The sequence below is a fragment of the Rhamphochromis longiceps genome, linkage group LG9 (genome assembly GCF_057381845.1).
Source record: "Rhamphochromis longiceps isolate RC_006_pf linkage group LG9, R_longiceps_female_GT1.1, whole genome shotgun sequence".
In the NCBI taxonomy this organism is placed as follows: domain Eukaryota; kingdom Metazoa; phylum Chordata; class Actinopteri; order Cichliformes; family Cichlidae; genus Rhamphochromis; species Rhamphochromis longiceps.
The window spans coordinates 18,874,353-18,900,066 of NC_140565.1; the positions used below are offsets into that span (position 1 = coordinate 18,874,353).

General features: G+C 39.7%; 1 protein-coding gene across 2 annotated transcripts in view; it reads left to right on the forward strand.

Annotated features, from left to right (window-relative positions):
• Nucleotides 1–25,714, forward strand: part of stau2 (staufen double-stranded RNA binding protein 2) — a 108,474-nt gene that overhangs the window by 39,590 nt on the left and 43,170 nt on the right. For both annotated transcript variants that reach the window (XM_085418615.1, XM_085418614.1), the window contains exons 8-12: nucleotides 3,426–3,638; nucleotides 3,741–3,878; nucleotides 9,142–9,270; nucleotides 13,173–13,230; nucleotides 22,521–22,876. In XM_085418615.1, coding sequence (XP_085274741.1) covers nucleotides 3,426–3,638; nucleotides 3,741–3,878; nucleotides 9,142–9,270; nucleotides 13,173–13,230; nucleotides 22,521–22,876 — 894 coding nt within the window. The remainder of the gene's footprint in view (nucleotides 1–3,425; nucleotides 3,639–3,740; nucleotides 3,879–9,141; nucleotides 9,271–13,172; nucleotides 13,231–22,520; nucleotides 22,877–25,714) is intronic.

Consider the following 25,714-nt stretch of genomic DNA (forward strand, 5'->3'; position numbering starts at 1 on the left):
TATTCCTGAATTGACCGAGTCAGCCACCGGATGTCAACCCAAGATTTATATTTAATTTGTATTTAATACTTTAATACCTGATTTATATTTAATACTTTTTATTTATTAAATGCAAAACTGAAGACAAAGAGACCCACAAACAAGACACAAGTGAAGATGGCTACAATAAAGGCCTAGCAGACCGTTGCAAAAGAGGAAACAGCATTAGGTGATGTCAAAGGGCTCCAGACTTCAGACGTTAAGTCATAGATTTTACAGTAATTTAGGGCTTTTAATGGTGTCGTTGAACTTCTCTCTTTCTAAGGTAAAGTGACTGTAGAGCATGCAGTACATCTTTTATTACTTTAAAAATATGAATTGGGTGCACAAGTTTATTTATTTATTTCGGATTTTCTGTAATCCACACAGGGTCAGAAGTAGACATACATAGTCAGATATGTACCCGCCCCCAGTAAGTTTTGGTTAAATGTCACTTAGCAAGTTGGACCTTGACTAGATACTTTTAGTAACCATCAACAAGCTTCTGGCATAGTTCTGTCTGGACATTTGACGACTCTTCTTGGCAGAATTGGCAGAGTTCATTTAAATTGGTTTAGTTTCCTGGCACGTGCCCTGCTTTGAAGCATAGTCCACAAACTTTCAAAAGGGTTGAGGTCGAGGCTGGAACGCCGTTAGAGAAGCTCAATTTTAGCCATCTTTATCCATTCCAAAACCAGTTTTGATGTGGGTTTGGGATCGTTGCAGGAACAGCTATCTAGTTAATTTGATTTGAGGTGAAGTTGAAGAATTTGAGGTTGTCCTTTTCTTGATTATTCCATCCACTTTTTTGCAATATACCAATACAAGTGGCAACAAAACAGCCCTGGAGCATGATGGTTCCACTACCATTCTTGCCAGCTGGTACATTGTTCTTAAATTTTGAAAGCGTCACCTTTACTCCTCCAAACATCCTCTTGTCATTGTGGTCAAATCTACTGCCATCATAGCTCAGTCTTTGTCTCGTCTGACTATAAAACCTTTCATCCAGACCTTTGCAAAGTGGTGACACATCTGAATAACTTGTATTTATGTATTTTTTTTTTTTTTTTTAATTTATGATGATCTTGGAATCTGCAGTTGTTTAGAAAATGGCTCCCAACTTGTATAAATCTCCAGTTCTCAGAACTACTGAGTTGCCTGGACTTTCCCATTGTTCTAAGTATTGGTCAATCTAATGAGTGCTGTACAACAACTTCTTTTTATGCGGAAAGAAGAAAAGCTACCAGTTGTAGTCAATCATGATCACAAACAGTAAGTTAGTAGGGCTTAGCCTTGTTAAAAGATTTAATAAGTGGATTTGTATTTTTACTCGGTTGTATATCGCATTTGTATTCTATTTTTATCCTATTGTATATACTATTTTATTTTATTCTACTCTAGTCTGTACAGTTTTGCACAGTATCTTATTCTTATTGTATTCCTGTGTTCTCTAATTTTTGGTATATAACTTTGCACTGTCCACTTTCTGCTGTGACAAAACAAATTTCCCACGTGTGGGACTAATAAAGATTATCTTATCTCATCTTATCTTATTTAAGTGAGTGTATGCATATGTTTATGTTTATTAGAGAAATAACTTTAGCAACCAATTCTTCTTTTTTAATGTCATTAAAGATGTGTGCTGTACAATCATTCCATCCTAGAAAAAGAACTTTTTCGATAAGGCCAGAATTACTGTGACATTCACATCCAGGATCAGTATATGTGAAGTTCTGTATAAAAATGAATAAAAATGGCTGTAATTCCTTTATGCAGTACTTTTGTTAAGTCTCCTGAAGTAAGGCTGAAAGTCAGTCACATGTTGATTGTTTGATTCAAAATCTATTGCAAAAATGTTATTATCTAGATATTTATGGCCCTAAATACACATTTCACTGTTAATCCATTTCTATTTCCTCAAAGTGACATAATCTTAGCTGAGTGCGGCCGGTGATGTGCGACGTCATCGTCAGCACTATGCCTTAAAAAACTAAATCTGACTCGGGATGCTTCCAGTCCCACTGAATGTTGTAACATACAAGAAGCTGCCATGTTACATTTCCCTTTTCTGGTGATGAGCAAGCCCAGAGTTAGATCCCTAGTGTGGGAGTAAGTTTGCCTGATGTCTTGGACAGCTAGTGCTTCAAGGCTTCACTACAGCGCACATGCTAACCTACTGTATACTTGAATTCCTTGTGCAGGACTGCCCACAGGCTGACAGGTTAACAGTGATGGGAAACATGGGGGCCAGTGTATCCTCTGTTAAGAAAATGTTGGAGTCAGTTGAGTAGGAAGAGAAAAGAAGTGATCATGTATGTGATAAAAGGTGTTAGTTGCATTAAAACTATGCGTGTCTGCTCTGAGTTTTCTGTTTTACTTGTGGCCATAGTTGTATGTGTGGTATCTGTCTAAACATTCACTAACTGATTTCTATTTGTTTAGTTTTCATGCACAGGACTTGCCTTGTCACTTGAGTTTAATTGAACTAAAATCTTTGTTTTTTTGGGTGTCGTGTAGATTGAAGAGGGGGTATGGACACATTATCCTTTGTTTCCCCAAAGGTCTGGTATTAGTCTGTGTTGATGTGTGAAGTATTTGAGGAATGCTCTAGGTTCCGCTTATCAGTTTAATCTGTTTTATCGGTCACTGAGTTCAAATCAACTGTTGCTAGATTGCATCTGATTACTACAATTTGTGCTGTCTGCACCGCAAATTAAGCTCAAAAGAAGAAAATCAGGAGAGAGCGTGGGAGGGGGCTGAAAAAATCCAAAGCAGCACACAGCTGCTGCAGCAAAAAAACCAAAAAAAGCAAGGAAAGCAAGGGAGAAAGCCATCGAGCTAGGAACCGATCCACGTTCACCGAACATGTAGAGCTGGACTCAGTAAGTGTGTGAAACTTAATTCTTCCTCCAGCATGTTTTCCTATATAAGAACCCCACCTGCTACACACACACATCCACACACTCGCACACTGTGGTTGGACTTGAAGTAGATGTGATTGCAGAAGCATGACCTAACGCCAGCCGGTGTTTGTTTTAGGTCTCCCAGGTGACCAGAGGCTAGAGGAAGGAAACTGAGCCTTCATCACTAGAGACTGTCATCTAGGAACATGTTACTTTTCATATGTGTGTTTGTGCGTCAGTGTTGTTCAGTTTGGAGTGTTTTGTATATGGATAACACACCCACATGTGGGTGGGTAGCAGTGTGTGACCATTGAGAGCAGATGTTTTGGACCACCTGGTGTAGTTGCTCACAGAGAGCTCTGCACACACTCCTTTATACATATTCCACACAGGAGAAAAACCCCACACATATATAAATTCAGATTTTGTACTATCATTTTTATTTAATTTCTCTTTTATGAAAAAAAACCCCTCCCATCTGTGTTTCTCCAAAAACCTTTCCAGGTGTTGAAGGAGAGTGGGCCCCCACACATGAAAAGCTTCCTGACCCGTGTCACCGTGGGGGAGTTCTCTGCCGAGGGTGAGGGCAACAGCAAGAAGCTGTCCAAGAAACGTGCCGCTCTGTCCATCCTGCAGGACCTGAAGAAGCTTCCCTCCATACCCACTGTGGAAAAACCCAAGACACACTACAAGAAACGAACCAAGACCATCCTCAAGGTACTTTAATAAAGTGAACCAACACACACACACAGGGATGCATGGCAGAATAAATGATTATGGTTATTACAAGAGATCATCACTGGCTTTTTTTCCTTGTAGACAGGACCAGATTATGGACAGGGCATGAACCCGATCAGCCGTCTAGCCCAGATCCAGCAGGCCAAAAAGGAGAAGGAGCCCGAGTACCTGCTGCTCTCAGAGAGAGGGATGCCCCGACGTCGGGAGTTCATCATGCAGGTACATTCCTGGTCACAGAATATGCTACTACAAGAAAAGACATTCCCAACTATATGATGTCCTGCAAATACTAGACCACTTTCTCATATTAAAGTAGGAATTAACAGCAGACCGTACACAAAGAACACATTGTACTCATCAAACCCACCTTGTCTCAGTCAACTAAGTCCACTTTCCAATTTGCGCTTCTGAATGTTAGATGTTTAGCAAATTAGGCTTTTATTTTTAATGATGTCACTGTTACTAATAAACTGGATTTTATCCTTCTAACAAAACCCTGGCTTGATAAGAGTGATTGAACAGCTGATTGAAATATCGACGACTAATTGTAGTTTTGAATGCTGCATGCGTGCGAGCAGGAGGTGGTGTGATCGTTGTATAGAATCATTTTTAGCTGCAAATTTTTGCCATTTGACAGTTAACTGAGTTTTGAATATAATCAGTTTATTGGCATGTTTTTGGATGATATTACTGACCCACATATACAAATGTTTTAGACTTTGCTATCTCTGATTATTATTGCATATTTTCAGAAGTATTTCATTCACCTGCCAAAAGAAAAAGGAAAGTAAAAAGTACACATTACCAGTACTGTTGTCATGTGATGAAATGATGGACAATTATCGATTGAGAACCTTGGAGAAATAGTGAAAACGTAAAGATGGCTGAAAGAACCTGCTGTAGATCTGAGAGAAATCATAGAAAAGTCAACTATAAATTGACTTTAAAATCTTTAAGAACTAAAAGATATACACAAAGTGGAAATATTTGTTGTTGCTCCAAAAAGAGACAGAGACAGAAAATATATTCATACTTATAATCTCTTTCTCTCAAACACAGTGAGCAAGTCAGGAACTGTGGCATAATTTTGGGCAGTGATCTCAATTTGACAATTATTTTATTAAAGTCACCAGGACTGCTCTTATCTCAAACTAAGACATTGCCCCCTGTGTTCATATCAAACAGGATAGAGTAGTCTAACGCTTTATTTACGGGATTATCTAAATCATCAGTAGGACGTCTTCAGCTTGTCCACATTGTAGCAGCCTTACACGTATGTAAGTAACGTCATTGGTTGCCAGTTCAATACAAGATTACCTTTAAAATTCTTCTGTTAGTTCATAAATCTCTCAGTGGTTTGGCCCTTCAGTGCATCTCTGACTTGCTCAGTGTCTATAACCCAGTTACAGCTCTCTGGTCATCAGGTACCGATCTTTCAACTATTCTCAGTTAGATCTGAGTGTGCTGAGGGTGCTTTCAGTTACTTCTTTGGAAGAAACTGCCCGCTGACCTGACGTCAATTCCATTTGTGTCCGCATTCAAAAACAAGTTAAAACCTTTTTATTCTCACAGACGTACACTTAATAACTGTGTGTGCCTCAAGGTATCATAGTCCTACATAGCTAGGTCTTTATTGTTGTGTTATTTTACCGTTTTTTTAAGCACATTGAGTTTACTTGTAATGAAATGTGCTGTGTAAATAAATAAATTGCCGTTGCTAATGTGGCCTGCTAAGTAGTCCTAAAAAGGGTTATATATGCTGTAAAAGACAAGGAGCTTAGCTCATATCTGCTGAATCTCAGGCTACTACATACACGGAGGATGGCTATATGTGGGTAATGAACGTGGGTGCGAGGTTTCTTAGGTTTCCACAGGGATTATGATCCCTAACTGTGTTAGCATGACAAGCTCCCCTTTGTTCAAACAAGGTCGTTTTTGAACAGCCTGCTAATGTGCAGAAAAGAAATCTATTCCCCTCCTGCACCACTGACCAGCTTTGTTCTTTTAAGTGTGGAACCTACTTCCAGTTTTGCAGTATTTATTATTTACTATGTCAAAGAACAGGAAAAAATGTTGTTGGTTAATGTTTAGTCACCAGAAGACATGTAAATAATTTAATGCATTTGGTGCAAACATGGTTATTTTGTCAGGAACATGTGGTAGAATAACTGAACATTAAAGTCTGTTTTCATTTACTGCATTTCAACGTTGGATTAAAATGATTTCGGCCTCCTCATGTTTCCTTTCACCGTTTTCTCTTCTCCTCTTTGTCTCTCATGCTCGGCATTCCTTTGTGAAACATTCTGTTTAGCATTTATTATGTTTATAGATGCAGTTAAAGCTTAGAATAGATGAACATCCATCTTTACAGCCGTTTCCATCACTGGAGCAGCCAACTTTTTTTTATGCTATTACATTTCAAGTTGTCGGTGGCACGAAGTCTGTTTTCTGTACCACAGGATGATACTGGAATTAAGGAGCTAGTATTCATAAAATGTCATGTTCCTCTGTCAGCTGCAACCTTTAGTTACGGGTGGTTTGGTGTTTATTATTAGTCCAGTAAACAGAGTAGGATCTTTGTATGAGGAAATCTCATCAGATACCACAGTTATCTCTTTCAGAGTTGTTTAGCCTATTTGAGGTCATGCATGAAAAACCACAGGAGAAAAAAATAATCTGTGTCTGCAAGTTGAAATTAAGTTTATTAACTGAAGCCAAGTTGAAATTGGCTTCAGTTAATAAACTGTGCACTTTAAACTTGGAATTTGCCCTCTTTAATTTACCTGCCCTACTTTTACAAGTTAAAGCTAAACTACTGTTTTTGCCAAATGTGTTTCTTTAATTACCCACGTGTTAAAATTAATTTGCAATTAAGATTGAAGGACAATCTTGAGAAATGCTTTGTTGATTTTAAAAGAACTTGTCAGGTAAATGCCGATGACATTTATGTAAATCAGATCATTACATGATTTTGAAAATGTTTTATTAAGCTCTAACAAATCAGTCAAGCTCATTGTGTAAAGTAGGGAATCCATACAGTGCTATAGTTCAATAACTATTAAATTATGAACTCAATAAATATTCACAACACAGTGATTCTGCAGTATACAGTCTTTAGCAGTACGCTGCAATAGTTTTATAACAGAAGAAGAGAAAATTGAATCTTTGTGTATTATTGCTCCTCACTTTTAATTAATCGATTCAATGAATTAGCTCTTTGATTTGCTTTCCCCTGCTAACCGTGTTGTCTGGTACTTTCCCTCTGAGTTTCTTCCTAACTTCATCTCTTGAGAAATTGTACCAGCCAGTTTACAGTTGGTTTAGAGTTTTAATAAGAATATTGATATTTGGCATCAGTGTGTATTGAAAGTATTTCACATGAGGAAGTGATTAGTTATGTTGCTGCTTTGATATTCTGTCCCACCCTTCATGTGAAAAAAAAAAAAAAAAAAAACGTCTTTAGATGTTGGACTTAGTGTGCTGCTTGTAATTCACTTATGTTTCAGCAGAGATGACAAAAAGCTGTGTTTTAAATTTTTCTGTGACAGCCACACCTTCACATACTTTGTATCTCCAAAACATTTCTAAATTTTTTCAGGTACAACAATATTAATGAATCACTGATTAGCGTGTGAAACATTCATATGTATCGTAAACAGCAAACCAAAAAAAGAAATGCTCAGAATACAGGTAAAGAAAATGAAATACCAAATGAAAAGGCGATTGCTGAGTGTCATATACAGTTCTTGGTACTGTTCCATGGATACCGGGGAATCTAGATTTCTTTTTTCCATTGAACCAAGTTTCTCATCTTGGAGTGACCAATCTGGTTGCTCCTTGTGCGTGACCTTTTTTTTCTTTTTCTTTTAGTCTTTTAGTGCTTTATTTTATTTTTTATGTATCAATTCGGATTTCCAAACTGTTTTTTTTTTTCTTTTTAAAAAGAAATTGAGCCACAATGAGTTTCTTGGGTAGAGATATTTTAGCCCTTTTAACCTCATATTTTAACCTCAATTATTTCAGCCTGAGCTAGTGTCTTCAGTTGGACTTTCACCATGTGCAGGATTCTCTCATACATCTCTTTCTCTACGTCACCTGGCATCAAACATCTTTCTTTATATAAAGAAATTAGCTAATGGCAGTGAATTTGTTAGTAATTTTGTTTACGTGATTGTTTTTTGCACAGGGTAAGAATGTTTCCATGAAAATACTCATGAATGAGCCTCATTGATCCAGAGAGCTTGTGGTTTGTTCTTTGCAAACCTAAGCCATGCGGTCATGTTCTTTTTAGAGAGAAGAGATTTTCTCCTCGCAGCCCTTCCAAACAAACCACACTTGTTCAGTCTTTTTCTAATCGTGCTGTCATGAACTTTAAAATTCAACATGCTAACTGAGGCCTTTTTTTTGTTTGATTGTTTATTCGTTTGTTTGGTTTTTTGCAAATTCTTTGACCATATCTTGGGGTGGATTTTCTGGGACATATACTCCTGGAAAGATTGTGGCATTGTACTAACCCACACCGCTTCACACCGTAAAATTGCTAAACGTGTGCATTTGTTATTTATGCTCACCATTTTAACAGCAGTCTGTCTTTTTCTCTTCCTATTCATCTTTCCCTGGCTGCCTCTCCCAGTCAAACTCTCCCACTTAGTCTCTCGTTCCATAATCCTTTTCTTTCATGTGAAGAACAGAGCTTCTCTTAGCATCAGGCGGTAATTCAGCCTCAAACCTATTCTCCATGCCTCTTTGATGCACACATTAGTCCCCGTGAGTGTGTGTGTTCTTTTGTGCAGTCCACTCCATCTTCTAAAATTTCCACATTGTTTCCTTTGGTAGGCAGCAGGGCTCAAATGAGTCTCTGTTTTCGTATCGTTTGTCTGAAGCCATCACTTCAGAAAGGGCTCCACCTTTTTGTCAAACGCTTTCTGAGGAGCTGATCATCGTTTAAATTTTGATAAAAGAGTGATTGTGTTTGTTTAGTGATTGGGGAATTTATTGAGGCCTTCCTTCCTTCTCCTTCTGTTGTGACCTTCGTGATGTATTCAGATGAGTACTTAGCGAGCATGTCAGACCACTTTGACTGAGTGCGCTGAGGCCTGGCAGTTCACAGGCTTTGGCTCCCAGAATGTTATTTGTACAGTGTAATTGTCTGTTTGGATAACATAACGACGTCTGATATTCTCTTGGAAATTTCTGCTTACATTCTGTATAGACAGATTTAATGTTTTGGGATTACTGAAAAACAAACACTTCACTCAGATTCTTTTTGTGCGATGTGCACTGCATGGCTGCCTCAGCTCTGAAAAAGAGAGAAAAGAAACTTTTTAAAAAAAAAACTAAGGAACAGTTAGTCATTATCACAACAGGATGCATCAGCAAAACCAGAATGTTCAGTTGTGAATCAGCAAATATTGCTAGTGTCTTTATCTCACTTGTGTGTACTGGTTTCTTTATATGCGTGTTTTCCTCCATTCCCATACAGGTGAAGGTGAATAATGAGGTTGCCACGGGAACAGGGCCCAACAAGAAGGTTGCCAAGCGGAATGCAGCTGAGGCTATGCTGCTACAGCTGGGATACAAGGCCTCCACAGTCCCTCAGAACCCGGCTGAGGTAAAAACGCCTTCGCCAGCTTGTATATTTCATATCTGTTTTATATACAAGCCTCCCACTTTGCTGCACAACTGTTTATTTATCTTACTTCCTGACTGGTAGTAGTTGTATATTGTTGAATGTTATTTGAAGTTTTAAAAGATTCTACATAATGGGGGGAGGAATAAATCACACAATTAATTATACAGAAGGTTTTGTTCACAGCCGTTTTAGAAATGTAAACTTTCCCAGCACTGGTTTCTTATACTGCATCTATAAATTATCTCATTTGTTTCATAATGATATGAATATATCAATATGATCCACAGATTACATTTGGTTCCGATTTCTTGTAGCTACTAAAGTGAAAACATGTTAAAACTGTTGAAGAGGTGAACACTTTATTAGTTATACCTTGATAGCACTAAGCTGGCCCCCCTTTTGCCTTCAGAACTGCAATAGTTCTTTGTGGCACAGATTAATTAAAGTGCTGGAAACATTCCTCAGAGATTTTGAACCACATTGACATGACGTCATCACTCAGTTGCTGCAGATGTTGTCAGTTGCACATCCATAATGTGAATCACATCCCAAAGGTGATCTGTTGGATTGATTGTGAGGCCATTTGAGTACACTGAACTCATTGTGATGTTCAAGAAATACATTTGTGATTTTTTGAGCCTTGTGACATGGGGTAATATCCTGAAGTAGCCATCAGAAGATGGATATTGTGTGGTCATAAAGAGGTGGACATTGTCAACAACAGCTCACCTTCCTAGTCAAGTGGCATTAAAAAGATGCTCAGCTGGTACCAAAGGACCTATGAAAGTATGGAAATGCTAAAAAATATCACCCACACCATTATACCACCAGCAGCAGCGTGAACCATTGAAACAACCCAGGGTTGATCGGTGTTTTCATGTTGTTTACATGAAATTATGATCCTGCCACTTTTCCAATCTTCTGTTCTGCAATTTTGGTGAGCCCTTGTGAATTGTAGCACCTGTTTCCTGTTCTTATCTGACAAGAGTGGCACCCAGTGTGGTCTTCTGCTTCTGTAGCCCATCTGCACCAAGGTTTGAAGATGCTGTTCTGCATACCTTTGTTGTATCAAGTAGTTATTTGAGTTACTGTTGCCCTCCTAGAGAACTGGTACTCATTTTCTCTTTTTTGGACCATTCTCGGGTTTACAGAGAATGGTCAGAAGTTTGTGGAATACTTAGATACTTAGACCACCCTGTGTGGCACCAACAACCATGCTACGTTCAAAGTCACATAAATGTCCTTTCGGGCACCTAATATAATGGCTAATGAGTGCAACATAAATGTATAGTATGTAGGTTGCTTTAGGTTACTTAATTACAGACACTCATGAGTTATTCCAATGGGTTTTTATTGCCTCTGTCACTTTTCTGTTTGCCTATCAAGGTCGGGGCTGCAGGGGGCAGCAGTCTAAGCAGAGACACCCAAATAATAACACTTTGCAATTGTTATTAGCATCAGAGCTATAAGAATGGTGATAGCGGATGGTACCTATAAAGTTGTATGCTGAAGAACTAATTAGGAAACTTCATGCACTGCCCTGACTTTATCTCATCTCTACAACCCCGCACAGTAATTCTGATACTCAATTCCCAGATTTATCTCAAATCCCAGTGCTGCTGACCTATTATACAACCCGTTCAGCTTCTCTAAACCATATGTGTTTTGCAAGCAACCATTGATCACCAACATCTTTATTCACCTCGTTGGTTTTTAAGCTCAAGGGGGCAGAATCAGATAGAGTTACATAACCAGTCTCTCTGTAGAATGTTAATTGTTCCCCAGACAGCTCATTAGTTTGATATATGATGCTGCATATACTGTATGTATACTATTCAGAAAACCAAATCTTAGAACTACAGGAGAGCAGAGATGGGCAGTAACGCGTTACTTGTAATCAGATTACAGTAAGCGTTACTGTAATCTGATTACTTTTTTCAAGTAACGAGTAAAGTAAGGGATTACTATTGCAAAAACGGTAATTAGATTACAGTTACTTTCCCGTAGGAACGCTGCGTTACTGCGTTACTAAAACCGTGATTTTTTGCGAGAATGACAGTGACATAAGCGAGTGCGCCGTTAGTGACAACAGCTGTGTGCAGATCAACAATGGATCACATATCGAGTGCGGGAGAGCGTATGAGCGTGCAGCGTTTAAAGCGTGGAAGTACTGACCTTACTTTGAGTTTGATTCCATAAAAAGTAACAAAAACATTAGTGTCCATCGTGCGTGGGAAGAAAACTTCTTTTTACAGCAAAAAACCCCCTAAACTTCCAAGCAAGCACCGAGTGTGCAACGACGTAATGGGAAACTCACAGAGAAACTCGCGGATTCTTCAACTGACCGCGGCACACCTGCACCAGGGTAAACCTCCGCCTACCGCAGTCCTGCTTTACAGGTGAAAATAGAGCAACAGGACCGCTGAGTCTTTGACTTTATTTATTTTCTGCTGTGTTTTACTTGCATCTATTTGAAAGACTGAGTGTAAACACAAAAAATATTTTATTTTATGTGCTGGAATGTGTAGAAAATAGGTTTAAATGTTAAACTAATTTATTCAAGTCAGAGAATGGTGCATGTAATTTAATTTTTGCTTGATGCATAAAGTTAAAAGATTAAAACTGATAAAACAAGTTAAAAAAAAAAGAGACTTTTCCATTTGATTACATTTTGTATGATGGATTATGCAGAAAAAGTAGAATTGGGCTGAAAGATCTATCGCTTTATCACCTCTTCAGGTTGTAAATCGTGTTTTTAAAAAGTAACTAAGTAATTAATTACTTTTGAAAATAAGTAATCAGTAAAGTAACGGGATTACTTTTTTGTGGAAGTAATCAGTAATTAGTTACTGATTACTTTTTTCAAGTAACTTGACCAACACTGCAGGAGAGTTAAACATGACATGCTCCGAAGAAAGCGCATCTCAGTTTGCAGCCAGTAATTTCCTTCCTTTTAGTTTGATTTTCTCAGCTCTGACATTAATTACCTTGATCTTCTGTGTAGTTACTGCTACTGAGACTTCAGCAGAGGAGTTTTTGAAAGTTTTAAACGCTCTGCACACTGAATGCCCCACTTACACGAGTCTCCAGGGGAATGTCAAACGTTACAGACATGTAATCAAATCACATCACTGGATGTTTCATTCTTTAGTCCTATAAACCACTGTGTTTTGTTTTCTAAGGTTTCAGATATGTGAGTCTGCTGTTATGGAAATAAGCAGTGAGTCTCCCTGTTTAAGCTAATTTCTGGCAAGAGGTGAGACCTGTCTGGTTACACTCAAGAAACAATATTTAGACAGAACAAAGTTATTGGCCGATACGTGACTGTGCAATAGCTCGACAACTCCGACAACGTCTCTGTACGAATTAGTTTTTCCTTTTCTTTTGATCTCAGACAACTCAGAGCTCTGTAGCTTTTGTAAGATAGGTTGTCTTTCTTTCGAGCGCTTTCTCTCCTTCCATTCCTCCTTTCTCTCTGTGAGCTGTGAGCTCTCTTGCACTGAAATTCCACTGTAGCGTGGGTGAATTTGTTTACAGCAATGTCATCTCCTCAGCTGTCACACATGTGAGAAATGATTTGTTTGTGTTTCACATGTGTTTGTGGCTGTGTGTGTTTGTGCAAGCAGACGCACACACCACAGCAGAAGTAACACATTGAATAGGAGCCTCTTTTTTTTGTTACTAAACATTGACAACCCCCCTAATTAAGTAGCTGGCCTAGAGACACTAGGCTCCTTAAGCATCCCCTCCTGTGAGCACTCGTCTCTTTGTTGACCAAACAGTAGGAAGGAACTTGTCTGACATGCGTGAAGAAGCTGTCTGTTCAAGAATCTACATCTCTCTTACCTCCCCCTTCTCTCCTTCTCTCCACATCACTACAGATGGACAACAAAGGCTGGAATGGACAAAAGGCGTCTTTTACTGAAGCGACAAGCAACAGTGAGTATCGGCACGTCTCCCCGTGTTTCTTTCCATTTCCTTCTCCTCCTCCTCTCTGGCTCTCCATCATTCCCTCCATCCTGCAGGTGGTTTTAGCCACCGAGATGGCCCGGCGTTTAATCTCTGTGACTGGTCAATGGGCCTCTGACTGTCAGCTTAATTGGCCGTGCGTCCTCGTGGGGAGCCTGCGAATTCAGGCTCATTCACACAGGCTTACAGGGCCGGCACACAGAGGCCCTCCGGGGAGTCCCTCCGCTGCCTTCCTGTGCAGAAAACATAGCCTTTCACTCAGGATTAACACACAAGTGCACAGGAGTATAGGGTATGTGCACATACACATACCCTTAATCCTCAACACATAGAGACACTGCAACTGTCATACATGTTTACAAGGTTTATCACATCAGTGGTTAAAGTAGTTAGCAGATTTCTCAAACTGATGAGACCAAAACCAAAATAGTAAATAAAATGTACACAATGCTAATTACACAAGGCTAGTTTGCTATAAAAGATTTTTAGACTATTTACTTGAGAAATGTTTTGCAGTTGAGTAGTGATCTCGTAAAGGTATTTCCATGTGTGCTCATGCGGTTGCACTCTGATCGGACCTTAAACATTAAATAGAGCGGGTAACTGCCTGGTTTCCAGTGGATTGGGTAGATGTGACCTGCCTTGAGTATGCTCTACCTAGCCAACACCACATGATAAAAATTGAGTAATTTTCAGGTAGACTATCACCTGTTGTTCATTAAATGTATGAAAGGAAACTGTTATACTCTAATCTGATTCCCCTGACATTGTCTGGCTTACATTATCCAGAAGGCCACGAATGCATCAGATAGCAGACTACCTGTGACTCTCATGCTACAGGTTCTGGCTCAGCTTCCTTAGTAAAGTTTGTGTTGTAACTAGTTGCTGAAACAGAATAAGTAATTAATAAATCATTACAACTAGTATTACAGAATGTCAAACTAGTGCTAAAAGGACCAAAGTAGTGGAAAAAACAGGAGTGGTGATATCCATGCTCTGGAATAAATGTTCAAAAAGGCATTCGGTAGTTAAAATGTGCATTGAGCACACAAGATTAGTTGTAGGTCTTTACTAGATATTAAGCTATTTTTTTATTTCAATTTGGATCTCTGTGCAGGTTTTTAGCAGCATGGTTGTGAAAATCACAATACCAGTCAATTAACTGGGCCAGTGTGTAGGTCCAGCCTGAACTACAATGAATGAATACACCTAGTGGGATAATCAAGTACAAAAAGGAATACATGGCTTTGACTTTGGTTTATAGTGAAAGACCAAAGCTAATGGCATCGCTCACTATAATTAGCAAATGTTAGCATGCTAACAGTCTAAACTATGATGGTAAATATAGTTAACCTCCTAAACATCATCATGTTAGCCTTGCCATTGCTGTTATATCTGGACAATACCCAAGCCTGTTAATGTACAAACAGATACAAAGGAGAAACAGATCATTATCTCACCTTATGGACATCTTCAAAAGGTCAGCAAATGCAAAATACATTTCCTGTCTGGATTTATGTAAGATCTTACATAGGAATGTGATGGCCTTAAAGGGCATTTTATTTATAGAAGAGGCTTTGTCTCAAAGGACTCTTCACTGAGAACCTTAAGGGTGTAATTTTAAAACAGCTGGCCTCCATCATTGTCTCTTGTTAAGTTGGTTGTCTTGTCTGTAATCAAAATAAAAAATAATGCCGAAAATCTCACATTAAAGTCAAGAAGCTATTTCAAGAATTCCCATTCTATTTTTAGTTGTTTTGTTGTCTCCGGAGCCTGGCAGTGGTGTTATTTTGCTAGTCGTGCCACATGTGGCATAAGTTTTTTTTGTTGTTGTTTTTTTTAATATTACGTGTGAAAGAAGTTTCCAAAGAATTAATTGTCATGGTGTTGCTTAAGCATGTAAGTATCTGAGCTTGATTATATTTTTGTGATGTTCTAGATTGAGTTTTTAAAAAAGCAGATGTAAGCAGTTTTAAACTAGGAAAGTAAATGCCAGCAGCTTGAGAAAGAGCAGTTTGTGACTCAAATGAACAATCTGTGAGATGTCGAGCAGCAGAGGGGAAAACAGATAGCTTTAATAGATTCAAATGTGCTGTCGTCACTTTGGTCTAATGGAGGGTTTTGGCAGAGCTCCGGCTCCCTGACATGGGGCATCCAGCTTCACTCTGGAGAGGAGAATGGATGTCATGCTTAGCACACTTATGTTGAGAGAGTAATCGCCCAGATTTGTTGCATTGCTCACTGCTGGTTTAGACTTGATAGGCAGGACCCAGATGAGAACTGAGCCTGTGCCACAATTTTTATAGCACTCAAATCTGTGATTTAGTCGAGTTTCTGAAAGATATATTATCTAAATAATATTTGTAGATCAATGATTGTTCTCTTGGAAAAACTATTTTGGTGGTTGTGGTTTCTATTGAAGCCGGAGCTTCGGTCATTGCCCAATACCTCCAGAGTAGAGCCTCTTGGGAAACAAAATCTTCCTTTTTTCGATGACTGTTCCTATTGTTGGCTTGGAGTGTGCCTTTGGTCCATTGCCATTTCCACTTAGTTTATCTCACACTCAGCATGAGGCTTAACTATCTGCTAATTAGCTCTTTAAAGTTGCCCAAACCGCAGAACACTCACACGACGCTAATGTCTGAATAATATTTATTTCATAAACACCATTTACAACTCATTCAAACAGATACAGCTGGTCTCAGTTTTCTGTGTGCGTGTGTCTGTCAGTGCTGAATGGAAGATGTTTCTTGTTTGTCTTTTGTTTTGACGTATAGTGTGAATAAGTAGAAGTCTGGCTGGGGGTAAAAAAAAGGGGGGGGGTGAAAATCTTTTCTTTTCCTTGCAGCTGTTCAAACTTTGCGAGTGTTTAAACAGGGCCCGTGTTTATAGGTGAATAAAATTAAAACTTTTAAACTTATAATCCTCAATATTTTAGCCATCTTTGTTGATGTAGCGACATCTGTTTTCGACTCTTTATAACGGCAGTGTTACTTATTGTGCGGATCTTTTCTGAATGAGACTTTTTTTTTTCAGAAGCACTTTAATCTTATGAGTAAGAGTCCAAGAATAACTCACCGTGCAATACTATCACAGTGTGTCACCCACAGTGATGATATATCACAACACATTTTTCCGTAGTGATTACACCTCCACCCCCCCAAAAAAGCATAAATTCTCTACATTCACTACTACACTGTGTAGTCAGGATGGGTTTTATTTATATTTTTTATGTTAAATTTTAATATACTTCAGTTAATTTGCTTTCTTCCACTGTTCAAATAATGCCACGAGAGAAAGCAATATGTTTGATTCCACCCCGTATTTTATATCATACAGATTTTTTGTGTAAAATGTGTAAAAATGTTAGAAAGCCCAGCCCTGAGTCTGAACCAAAGGAAGGTTACCGTAGAAAAAACTGCTTCAAATCTGTCTTCCTCAATGAATTTAGAATTGGCTCAGTCACACTAGAGTAAAACAGTATCTGTGCTGCTACGAAAAATCACATTCAATATCAAGTGCAGGTAGCTGCAGCAGTCAGCTGCAATCAGAGGTTAAATGCCTGTAATGACTTCAGTTCTAAGGTGTTTGCACCGGTTGTCTGGTGAAAGGCAACCTGTCTCTAAACAATCATGGCCTAACTGCACGTACTCTCAGATTTGTGAGCTGCCAGGTAATTTGTAAATGCAGACAGACTGCCATTTTGCTATCAGTCTGAGTCACCAATGAGTGCAGCACATCTGCAAGAGTGCCTGTGTCATTTTACAAATTGCTTTCCTGCAGCAACTACATCACTATTTGTGGAGGAAAGCAACAGATTTACTACAGTTTCTCACAGTTAATAAGCATATTTTTACTAACAGTGACAGATTGTGTGTAATTGCCAGCTTCACCCCATTCAGCTGCAAACTGATAGCACACTGAGTCAGTCTTATTGCTGTTTTTCACCATCATGACGCACCAAAGTCACCTTGAAGACAGCAACTGAATCTGAGTGGTCTCAGACCTGGTCTCTGTCTTTGAAGCAAATGTTATAAAAACAAAAAAACACAAAAGCCTAATTTCACGTGGTTGCAATCATTTGGTTGTGCCATGCTCTTCCCTTGTCTCACTGTACCGTATGTGGATATACCTATTTTCTCAAATTAACTCCAAACAGCACAGGGAGAATGAAGTCATCTCCAAAGTCCCGTATTACCTCAAGTGTTGCATGCTTGAGGTAATAATCAGTTTCAGAGACATTCTCACTATTGGAAATGTTTAGGCAAGGGAGCTGCTTTGATAAATTGTGCAGGAGGACAGACACAGAACCCCAACTTGTACACTGTAAAGTCACCAAAGAATTATGAATTTACAAATTAGACTTTATACTATGGAGCAAGAAGGTCTCTAGTACCTAGGCCCCTGGCTAGTATCCACTCTGACAGTATCCCATATTTGCACTTGCTTCTTTCAGATGCCTAGAAAAGTAAACAATTTGTTTACTCCCAACCCTATTGGCTAGTTTAGTACACTTTCAAAAGAAAAAGAAAACAACTCTAACCCAAAATGATCTTAGCCATGAACAAAGCCTGCAACAAAGGTCCGGACCGTCAAAGTCCGGACTTGAATCCTATCCAAAGTTTTCATGTGACGTCAGAGCTACTGGGACACGCCCACCTGACAGTATTGCAGTTCTTTACCCTCCAGCTATACTTTCAACCTTTTCAAGTTTAACTCAGCCAAAATGCCAGATAGTTGCTGTGCTATTGGATGCACTAATCAATGCACTAATGAACGTTTATTTATAGCTGCCAGAATGGTGTAGAAAATGGCACCAACAAGTGAGCAAACCTCACCTAAACCTGCCAAATGAGGACAAATTGCATCAATCCCTGCTTCTTAACAGCAACTCAAGCTGTCAGTGGCGTCTCATTTAAACTGTAGGGATGATTTACCTGACATCAGAAAAATACTCGCTCAACTTTACTCTTATGACACAACAGTAATGTGATGATTAATACTACCAGAACTTTTCTGGTCCTACACTGTGAATGTCCAAGTCAACAAAACTAAAGATTTACATATAGTAGTTTGTTTGAGTTAGCTAGGTAACACTTACAATTACCTCCAGATCGAAAATTCATGTAGCTATCCTTACTTTAAAAGCTTTCATCCAGGCAGCAATGTAGGGTGAATTTTCTTTTTACATACACATACAGATACAGGTAGACATGACCAAATGGGTACTCTGGGAAAGACAATGCTACTTTTAGGGATTCAATAAACCTGCCAGGTTAAAGTATGGATGTAGTTTCTCTTCATATCTTTGTTTTTCCTCCATGGATAGATAATAATTGACGGCTAGGATGATGAGTCGGTCACATGACTGAAAATTTTGAATTGAGATGCTTTGACATGACCTTAAGCAGTTCATTCATGCTCAAAAACCCGCCAGTGTAGCTGAATTAAAAGTTTTGCAAAGAAGAATTCAATGTGAAAGGCTAATTTCCAATTATTGCTTGATTGCAGTTCCTACTACAAAGGGTGGAACAACCAGGTATAAGGGTCATGGAACAATTACTTTTTCTGACTGCCACGTTTACAAGTCTTTTTTTGTTGTGTCTTCAGGGTTGGTATTTGCACCTTGGTCTTTTCTCATTGACGCCTATCCCCTAAAGTAGCATACTGTGGTTTATTTTAATGTAGATGATAACAGTAGATCATATCCTACTATCAGCCACAGTCATTCCTGTTGTCTGTCTTAAAAGACTGTTGGTCACAATTAACACAGTGTTACAATTTAAGAAAAAAAAACTTATGCAAAAATATAAATCTGTTGCTGCTGAAATTTTAATTTGGTGCCAAAGGGTATACAGTCCTGTTATTAGTTACCAAGCGGTGGTAAAATGATACTAAGACTTACATAGAAAGTTACATTTATAGGCTATCAGGAAAAAGGTTTTCTAGCATTTCTTAAATCTACACTTATAATAATGGCATTCCATTTACAATCAGGCCGTGCATTTTTATTGCAGTCTGCACTGTTATGGCATAAAAACAGGATATTCAAGTTTTTAGATTGATTGTTAATAGAAATTCTAGAGAGACTTTACTGTGTGATTTAATTATTGCTTCTAGTGAGTGGATACCTCAGGTCAAACAAATTTTAAATGGTTTGTTTTTGGCTCAATCCTGAAATTAGAGCAATTAGAGTTGCTGCTGGAGGTTATCATTGGCATTTTATTCATTGTGTGTCTGCTAAGTTAGTAGAAACTAGGCTAGGTTAGAGGCAAAAACTAAAAATCACAGGCAAAGGAAGAACCACAGTCCACATTTTAGGTGTAGCTCGAGATATATGTTTAAAACATTACCCACAGGCCTCTCCGTGGGGCTCAAAAGTGTTAGAGGGCCACAGAAGGCTGGCAAACTTCACTCTTTTCCCCCCAAACAACAAGTGAACCATTTGCAATGGCATCTTAGTTGGAAAACTCACTACAGGGGCCCCATGTAGGGATGTGTGCAAAGGACACCAGCTGCTTCAAAATGTGAGGATGATATAGAGGCCTAATAAGCATTATTGTCAGCTGATTTTTTAATGTTTTATGTATGTAACTGACGTGGCAAATATCATGTCCTTTGATCCATTTTCAGGTAGTTATAGCAGAAAAGGACATAAAGCAGGACGGAACCCTTGAAAAGGTTTCAAAAACTCAGTTCTGTCGAAACCTTTTTTTTAATTTAGCTTTAAAAGCTGTTGCATATTGGCAAAATGGGTTAACTCTATTTTTGATCTTCTTCCATTTACTAGCCTGAGGTAACACAAACGCAATTTCCTACACATAACCAATGCTGTCATTGACGAGCTATGCTCCACACAAAGAATGTTTCTGCGTTATATAAGGCATAGTGGGAGAAAGTAGGTAAATATGTCAAGGGCTGTCCATTTATCCCTCTGTCTTTCTGTTCTTTCCATTCCCAGACAAAACACCCACACACGCACCTCAGGCACCTACAACCCTCATTTTACTCTTTGTGTGTGTGTGCGTCAGTGTCCTTTGCCCTATGTAAGCTCTGGAAGGCATTGCTACAACAAACAGGGTGGCTTAGAGACAGGAAGAGAGCATAAAAAGAAAGCCTAAGTAAAAGAAGTAAGAGGGTGATTTTTCTCCCTTCTATTCCCATGGGTCTTGCAGCACGGCTTTTCACTTGAGTTGCCACATTTCATTTCCTGCTGTTCATATGTGTGTGTGTGTGTGCATTGTGTGCATGTGTAAGCTATGTGAAGGTCTTGCTCCACAGTGGTGATTTATAGCGGCGGGCTTCGGCCCTATCTGTTTTCGATCAGTCTCATGCTTGGCTCTGGCTTTCCTCCAATGCTCCCCTGGCCCACCGGACACCGAGTCTGGGTGGGACCCCTCTGCAACTGCCTGGAACCGGTACCACAAATAAGCTCTCCCTACTCCTCCGTTCACCACTTCTCAGGCTCAGCCTGCTTTTCTCCCGCTCTCCCCTTTCACTAACTTTCTCCCACTTTATGTACACAATTTCACAATCACTGTCCAGCATCACGCGCAAACACATCCAGCCACTCTTGCTTATTCACTCCCACTGTCTCTCGTCCATTGTCTCACTCTTGTTGTTTCTTGCTCTCACGCTCTCGCTTACCATCTGACACCAGCTTTAAGTACTCAATCACATGCAAACATGCAAACACTCTCACATGCACTGGGCAGTCACAGAAACTCACATGGATCACATTGACTGCCTCCTCCTCCCCCCCCCTCCAATTCTCTTTGTCCACTGCTGATGTCATGTTGGCTAACACCTTTCATTTTTTATGATGCTGCATTCAGAATGTGCAGGCCTGCAAGTTTTACTTGTGTAAATTCAAATTAAAGTTGTCATCATGATTGGGAGGAGGGGGGAAAAGTCCTAGCATTTGTGTCATTGTTGGCAAGGGGCCACTTGTTGTAGTACGAGCAATAAGTTCTGGATTTCATTTGTTTCCTTCAGCTTTTCTGCTGCTCTGGAAAGGAATGCAAACTTCATTGTTCATTATGGGAAATACTGTCAGCAGGTTCCCAGAAACCTTACACTAGAGTAAGCTACAATTGTGCAAAACTCTGTCCTTGTTTGTGTATATCTGTCTGTGATTGTAAATGTTAACTGAAACAGGAAGTGACCTGTCAGTCAAGTGCTCGCTCCAGCGCTTTCTCCCAGCTGTTGGTCCATATGCACACACAAACAAGCCCACAGACATGTGCACAGACACACAGACAGCTGGTCTTCCTGTCTCTGGTGACCTTGGCTGGGCTTGGAGGCTCCTCATGGGTTTCACATTCACTCATCCCCACATCCTCTTCCATCTGAACGAGCTGCCAGCTCATCCTCCTTCTTTTATCCTCTCTTTACAATTCCTTGCATTCTTTTAATGCCTTGTACTCCTTCCTTTCACTTTCACCATGGCCACAGAGTAACAAACGTATTGAATCCCAACCCACGGGCATTTCCTGCTTCCGCAACACTTTCAGGTCAGTGATATCAGAGTCCAGAAAGCTTTAAAATGGTGCTGTTGTGTTCAGCTGGCTAGAACTACAGCAAGTATTGTCCAGTTTCACTTGTTAGACCACAAAGGTGCCTCGGCCAGGCCATTTGGGACATTTCCTCATTCAAAATAATATAACAAGAACCTTTTGTCTGTGACTAAACTTCCTTTGAGGTTCAGCTGGGTCTATGTTTGAAGACATAAAAACTGGAGCAGGATACCAGTGAAGGGACGGTGCTGTTTTCCATCAAAGATGAAGTCATAGACACTCTGTTGATATTGGTGGATGCTCCGTTTGTGTCTCTGTGTTTGTGTTTGAGAGTGAGAAAGAAAGGGGCTGTGTGTGTGTTTCCCAGCAGACGCTTTGATAGTGCTTGGACCTGCCAAAACACAAGTAACTGTCAACTATGTTTGGTGACGAAATGCCAGTTTAGGAGCTCACACTTGTAGGCACACAAATGGACACAGTTGGGCACCCACATAGACAAACACTCCTTGGTATTGTCTTAATGTAAGTGGCTAAGGAATCTGTATTCATGAGATTTCAACGCTTAATTATGAGATCCATAATAACCTTTTTCTCTGTTCTCTTTCCTAATGTCATTCCTTTATTCTGTTTTGCCTCTTTTAACTCTTTATACTTTTCTTTGTGTCCATTTATCTATTCATACTAACATCTTTTTTTTTAATCTTCACCTCCCTCCCTTCCTCCCGCCCTTCTTGACCCCTCCAGCCCAAAAGGGTCTGCTCCACCTAAGCCCAGATGTCTATCAGGAGATGGAGGCCAGTAGAAAGCAAGGTGGCAGTGCTCCGGGCCCCGGGAGCACCAGTAGCAACTCCGTTAACTACATGGCATCAAAAGACATGGGGCCCTGCTCTGCCCCGCTACCCCCAGGACACCCTTCTTATTACAGTGGCTCATCCTCCTCACCCAGCCCAACCGCTACCATGGCCAGGGAGCTGCTGCTGAATGGTCAGTCACCCACAGCCGAAGCCTCACTGCCCATGAAGGGGAAGAACCTGGCCTGTGGTGTCTCGGTGCAGCCAGCACAGCAGCTGGACTACCTGGCTCGCATCCAGGGCTTCCAGGTAAGATGCAAAAGAGGTGAACCTCTAAAATTTCTGTACATCTAAAAAATAATTTTTGTTACATGGTAAGTGGCCTGTGTTATGCCCTACTTTTGCAGTCTTACCAAACATTTTTAATTGGCAGTAATATAGGTGAATTCATTAAATGTGTCACTCTGTCACTGGAAGTACCTCAGCATAGTTAGTACAAAGTTCATATAAGCCTTAATAAGTGAGTGGCATGATATAACAACATTCTGTTTACAGCCTCATTGGTTGTCTGACAGATTTTGTTTCATTTCCATTGGACACCCTCTCAGATCTCAACATGCAGTTTGTTATTGGCGCAGAATAAAATAGGATGTTGACATCTTTGCTCCTAGGAAAAATTGGTGCTTGCCCATTGATTACATTAAAATCTTTAGCATTTTTGAGGCAACCAACTGATTGCCCAGAGAATATAACACTCTCAACCTCTGGGCAACTACTTTTAATAGCAAGGTGATTGCACAGGTCACCTAGTAGGAGGAAGCCTGTCTCCAAATAAAACACCTGAGTCAGCAACCCAGTATCACACCAACATGTGTAATAGACACGCTGGTCCACCGTGTCCATTTCACGCTTTGCCTCTCCAAAACATGAAACGGAAACTGCATTTCCAGCAGGGGAAGATAATATCTTTAAAGCCAACAAGTTGCTAGTGAGCAAAAATCATATAAAGTGTGTTCCAGGGTCCTTAATCATCAGAAATGATTAAGCTAGGTGGCTAATATGTATATACATGTAAATATGTTATTAATATCCGTTTAAACACTTTCCCGTGATTTTTTTGTATGTTGGCTTGAAATAAAATATCTCTCTCTGCTGTTATTGCAACTTCTGCATACATGTCCATTTCACATTTTTGAGAGGCAACACGTGGAATGGACACTGTGGACTAGCATGTCTATTACACACTTTGCTGGATATCTGGTCGGAGTTGGTCTCTACCAGTGAGCATAACCAGTTTCTGTCTTTCTTTGCAATAGGGGACTTGACTCAACTGGTTACCAGCTGGTTTTATTCTGGTTATATTTCTTTCAAAAAGGAAGGTTGTCACCCATGTCATTTTGTTGCTAAATCGTCATCCTGTAGCTACTGCACCGCTATATATAGAGGAATTTCTGCTCCAGATCTATGAGGTTCTGGCTGGACTCCAAATGCAAGTTGTTAATATGAAATTCTGTTTAATGTGAATTTCTGCATATGTAGGTGCCAACAGATTTGAGGTTTTCACTGATTTTTCACAGTTAATCGCCATATCATTACAAACAGATTGATGCATCAAGACAGCAGCAATTAGACAGAGTCGGTCTGCTGCTATCAGTCTGCAGTTAAATGGGATCGAGATGGCAATTACATGCAATATGTTTGTGATAATATGGCAATTAACTGTGATAAATCAGTTAAAAATCAAATCTTTTGGCATCTACATATACAGAAATTCACAAGTCGCTTTGACGATGCCAACTGAACGCAAGCGAATCTGATCACCATCTTTGAAGCAAATGTTTCTAAGTTTAAAAAAAAGTTAAAAAATCTGAATTTTCCTGTTTTGCTCAGTGAACTTTCTTGCTGCTTTAACCTTTATTATTCTTGTGGAATAAAGTCTTGTCATTTAAACTGGATTCAATTATGTCATAAATTTAATAATTCCAACTAAAAAAAGTTAAAGACACCCCCCCCCCCCTTCTCCTCCAGCACTACACCCATACAGTAATCACACATGACATGACAGATGTTAGCATGACCATGCATAAATATGATCAACAACTGTGTCCAAATTCTTCTCCCTCTAGAACAGTGCTGCAAATAAAAATGTGTTCTTCATCAGCCGTGTGTTTATAAAGAAGATATTTGGACAGTTAAAAAGAAAAATGAAAATACACATTTAAAGTATGTGCTAGAGGTTGCCGAGTCTACAGTATCTTAGAGTCATCACAGCGGTTGTCCTACAGCACAGTGGGACTTGTGTGTGGAGCGTACAACCTAGAACTGCTCGATAACACCCTATCCATTTTCTGTTTCTCACATTATTGGCACGCCGAGGATTTAAAGCTGGAACTAAACCTCACAGGTGTTTCTGTCAGTACTAGACTGGACGCACACATACACTTGCTCTTAGGTCTCTGTGCGTCCAAGAGGGAGACAACCCGCTGTCTGTTTTAATCTGTCCCGGCCGATCTGCTGCACATACCTCGCCACTGATACCAGCGCCTGCTCATTTAAGCTGCAGATGCTTTTTATCAGTTTGAGCGAAAACATTTTATCTTAACCTGCTGAGGGTTCCTTTGAAAGGCCTTTGTTATTGCTCTGAGCCTTCCTGTGTGTGTGTAACCTGAGAGAGCTCTTCTGCCTGGCCAAGCCCAGACACACTTGTACATATGCGCAAATACACACACACACACAGCAGGTTCTGTTTAGTGGAAATGGAAGAGCTGGGCAAAGCCTGTGTGTAAAGTTTAAGTTGGTGTTGTTGCCAAACATTGCAAACTGTAACCCATTTCACATTGCTGCAAATATATTTGTCTGTTCATCCTCCCATGCGTTTCTGTGAATAAATACACAAACCATAATCGGTGTACTCACATATTCCCGTGTGCTTGTGTGTGTGTGCATGTGTGTGTGCGCATTTCTTAAGTGAGGAATTCAGGCTGTAATTGAGACACGCAGACAATATGTGTTCTATTGAGGGGATGTTTCATATCATGTGGGTTTGTAATGAGAACCTCTGGTTGCTTACAGAGCCATGCTAGGCAGGCTTTTTAAGGCTTATGTATTCTTATGTGTTTTTGCGGCCAAATCACCACAGATTTCAAA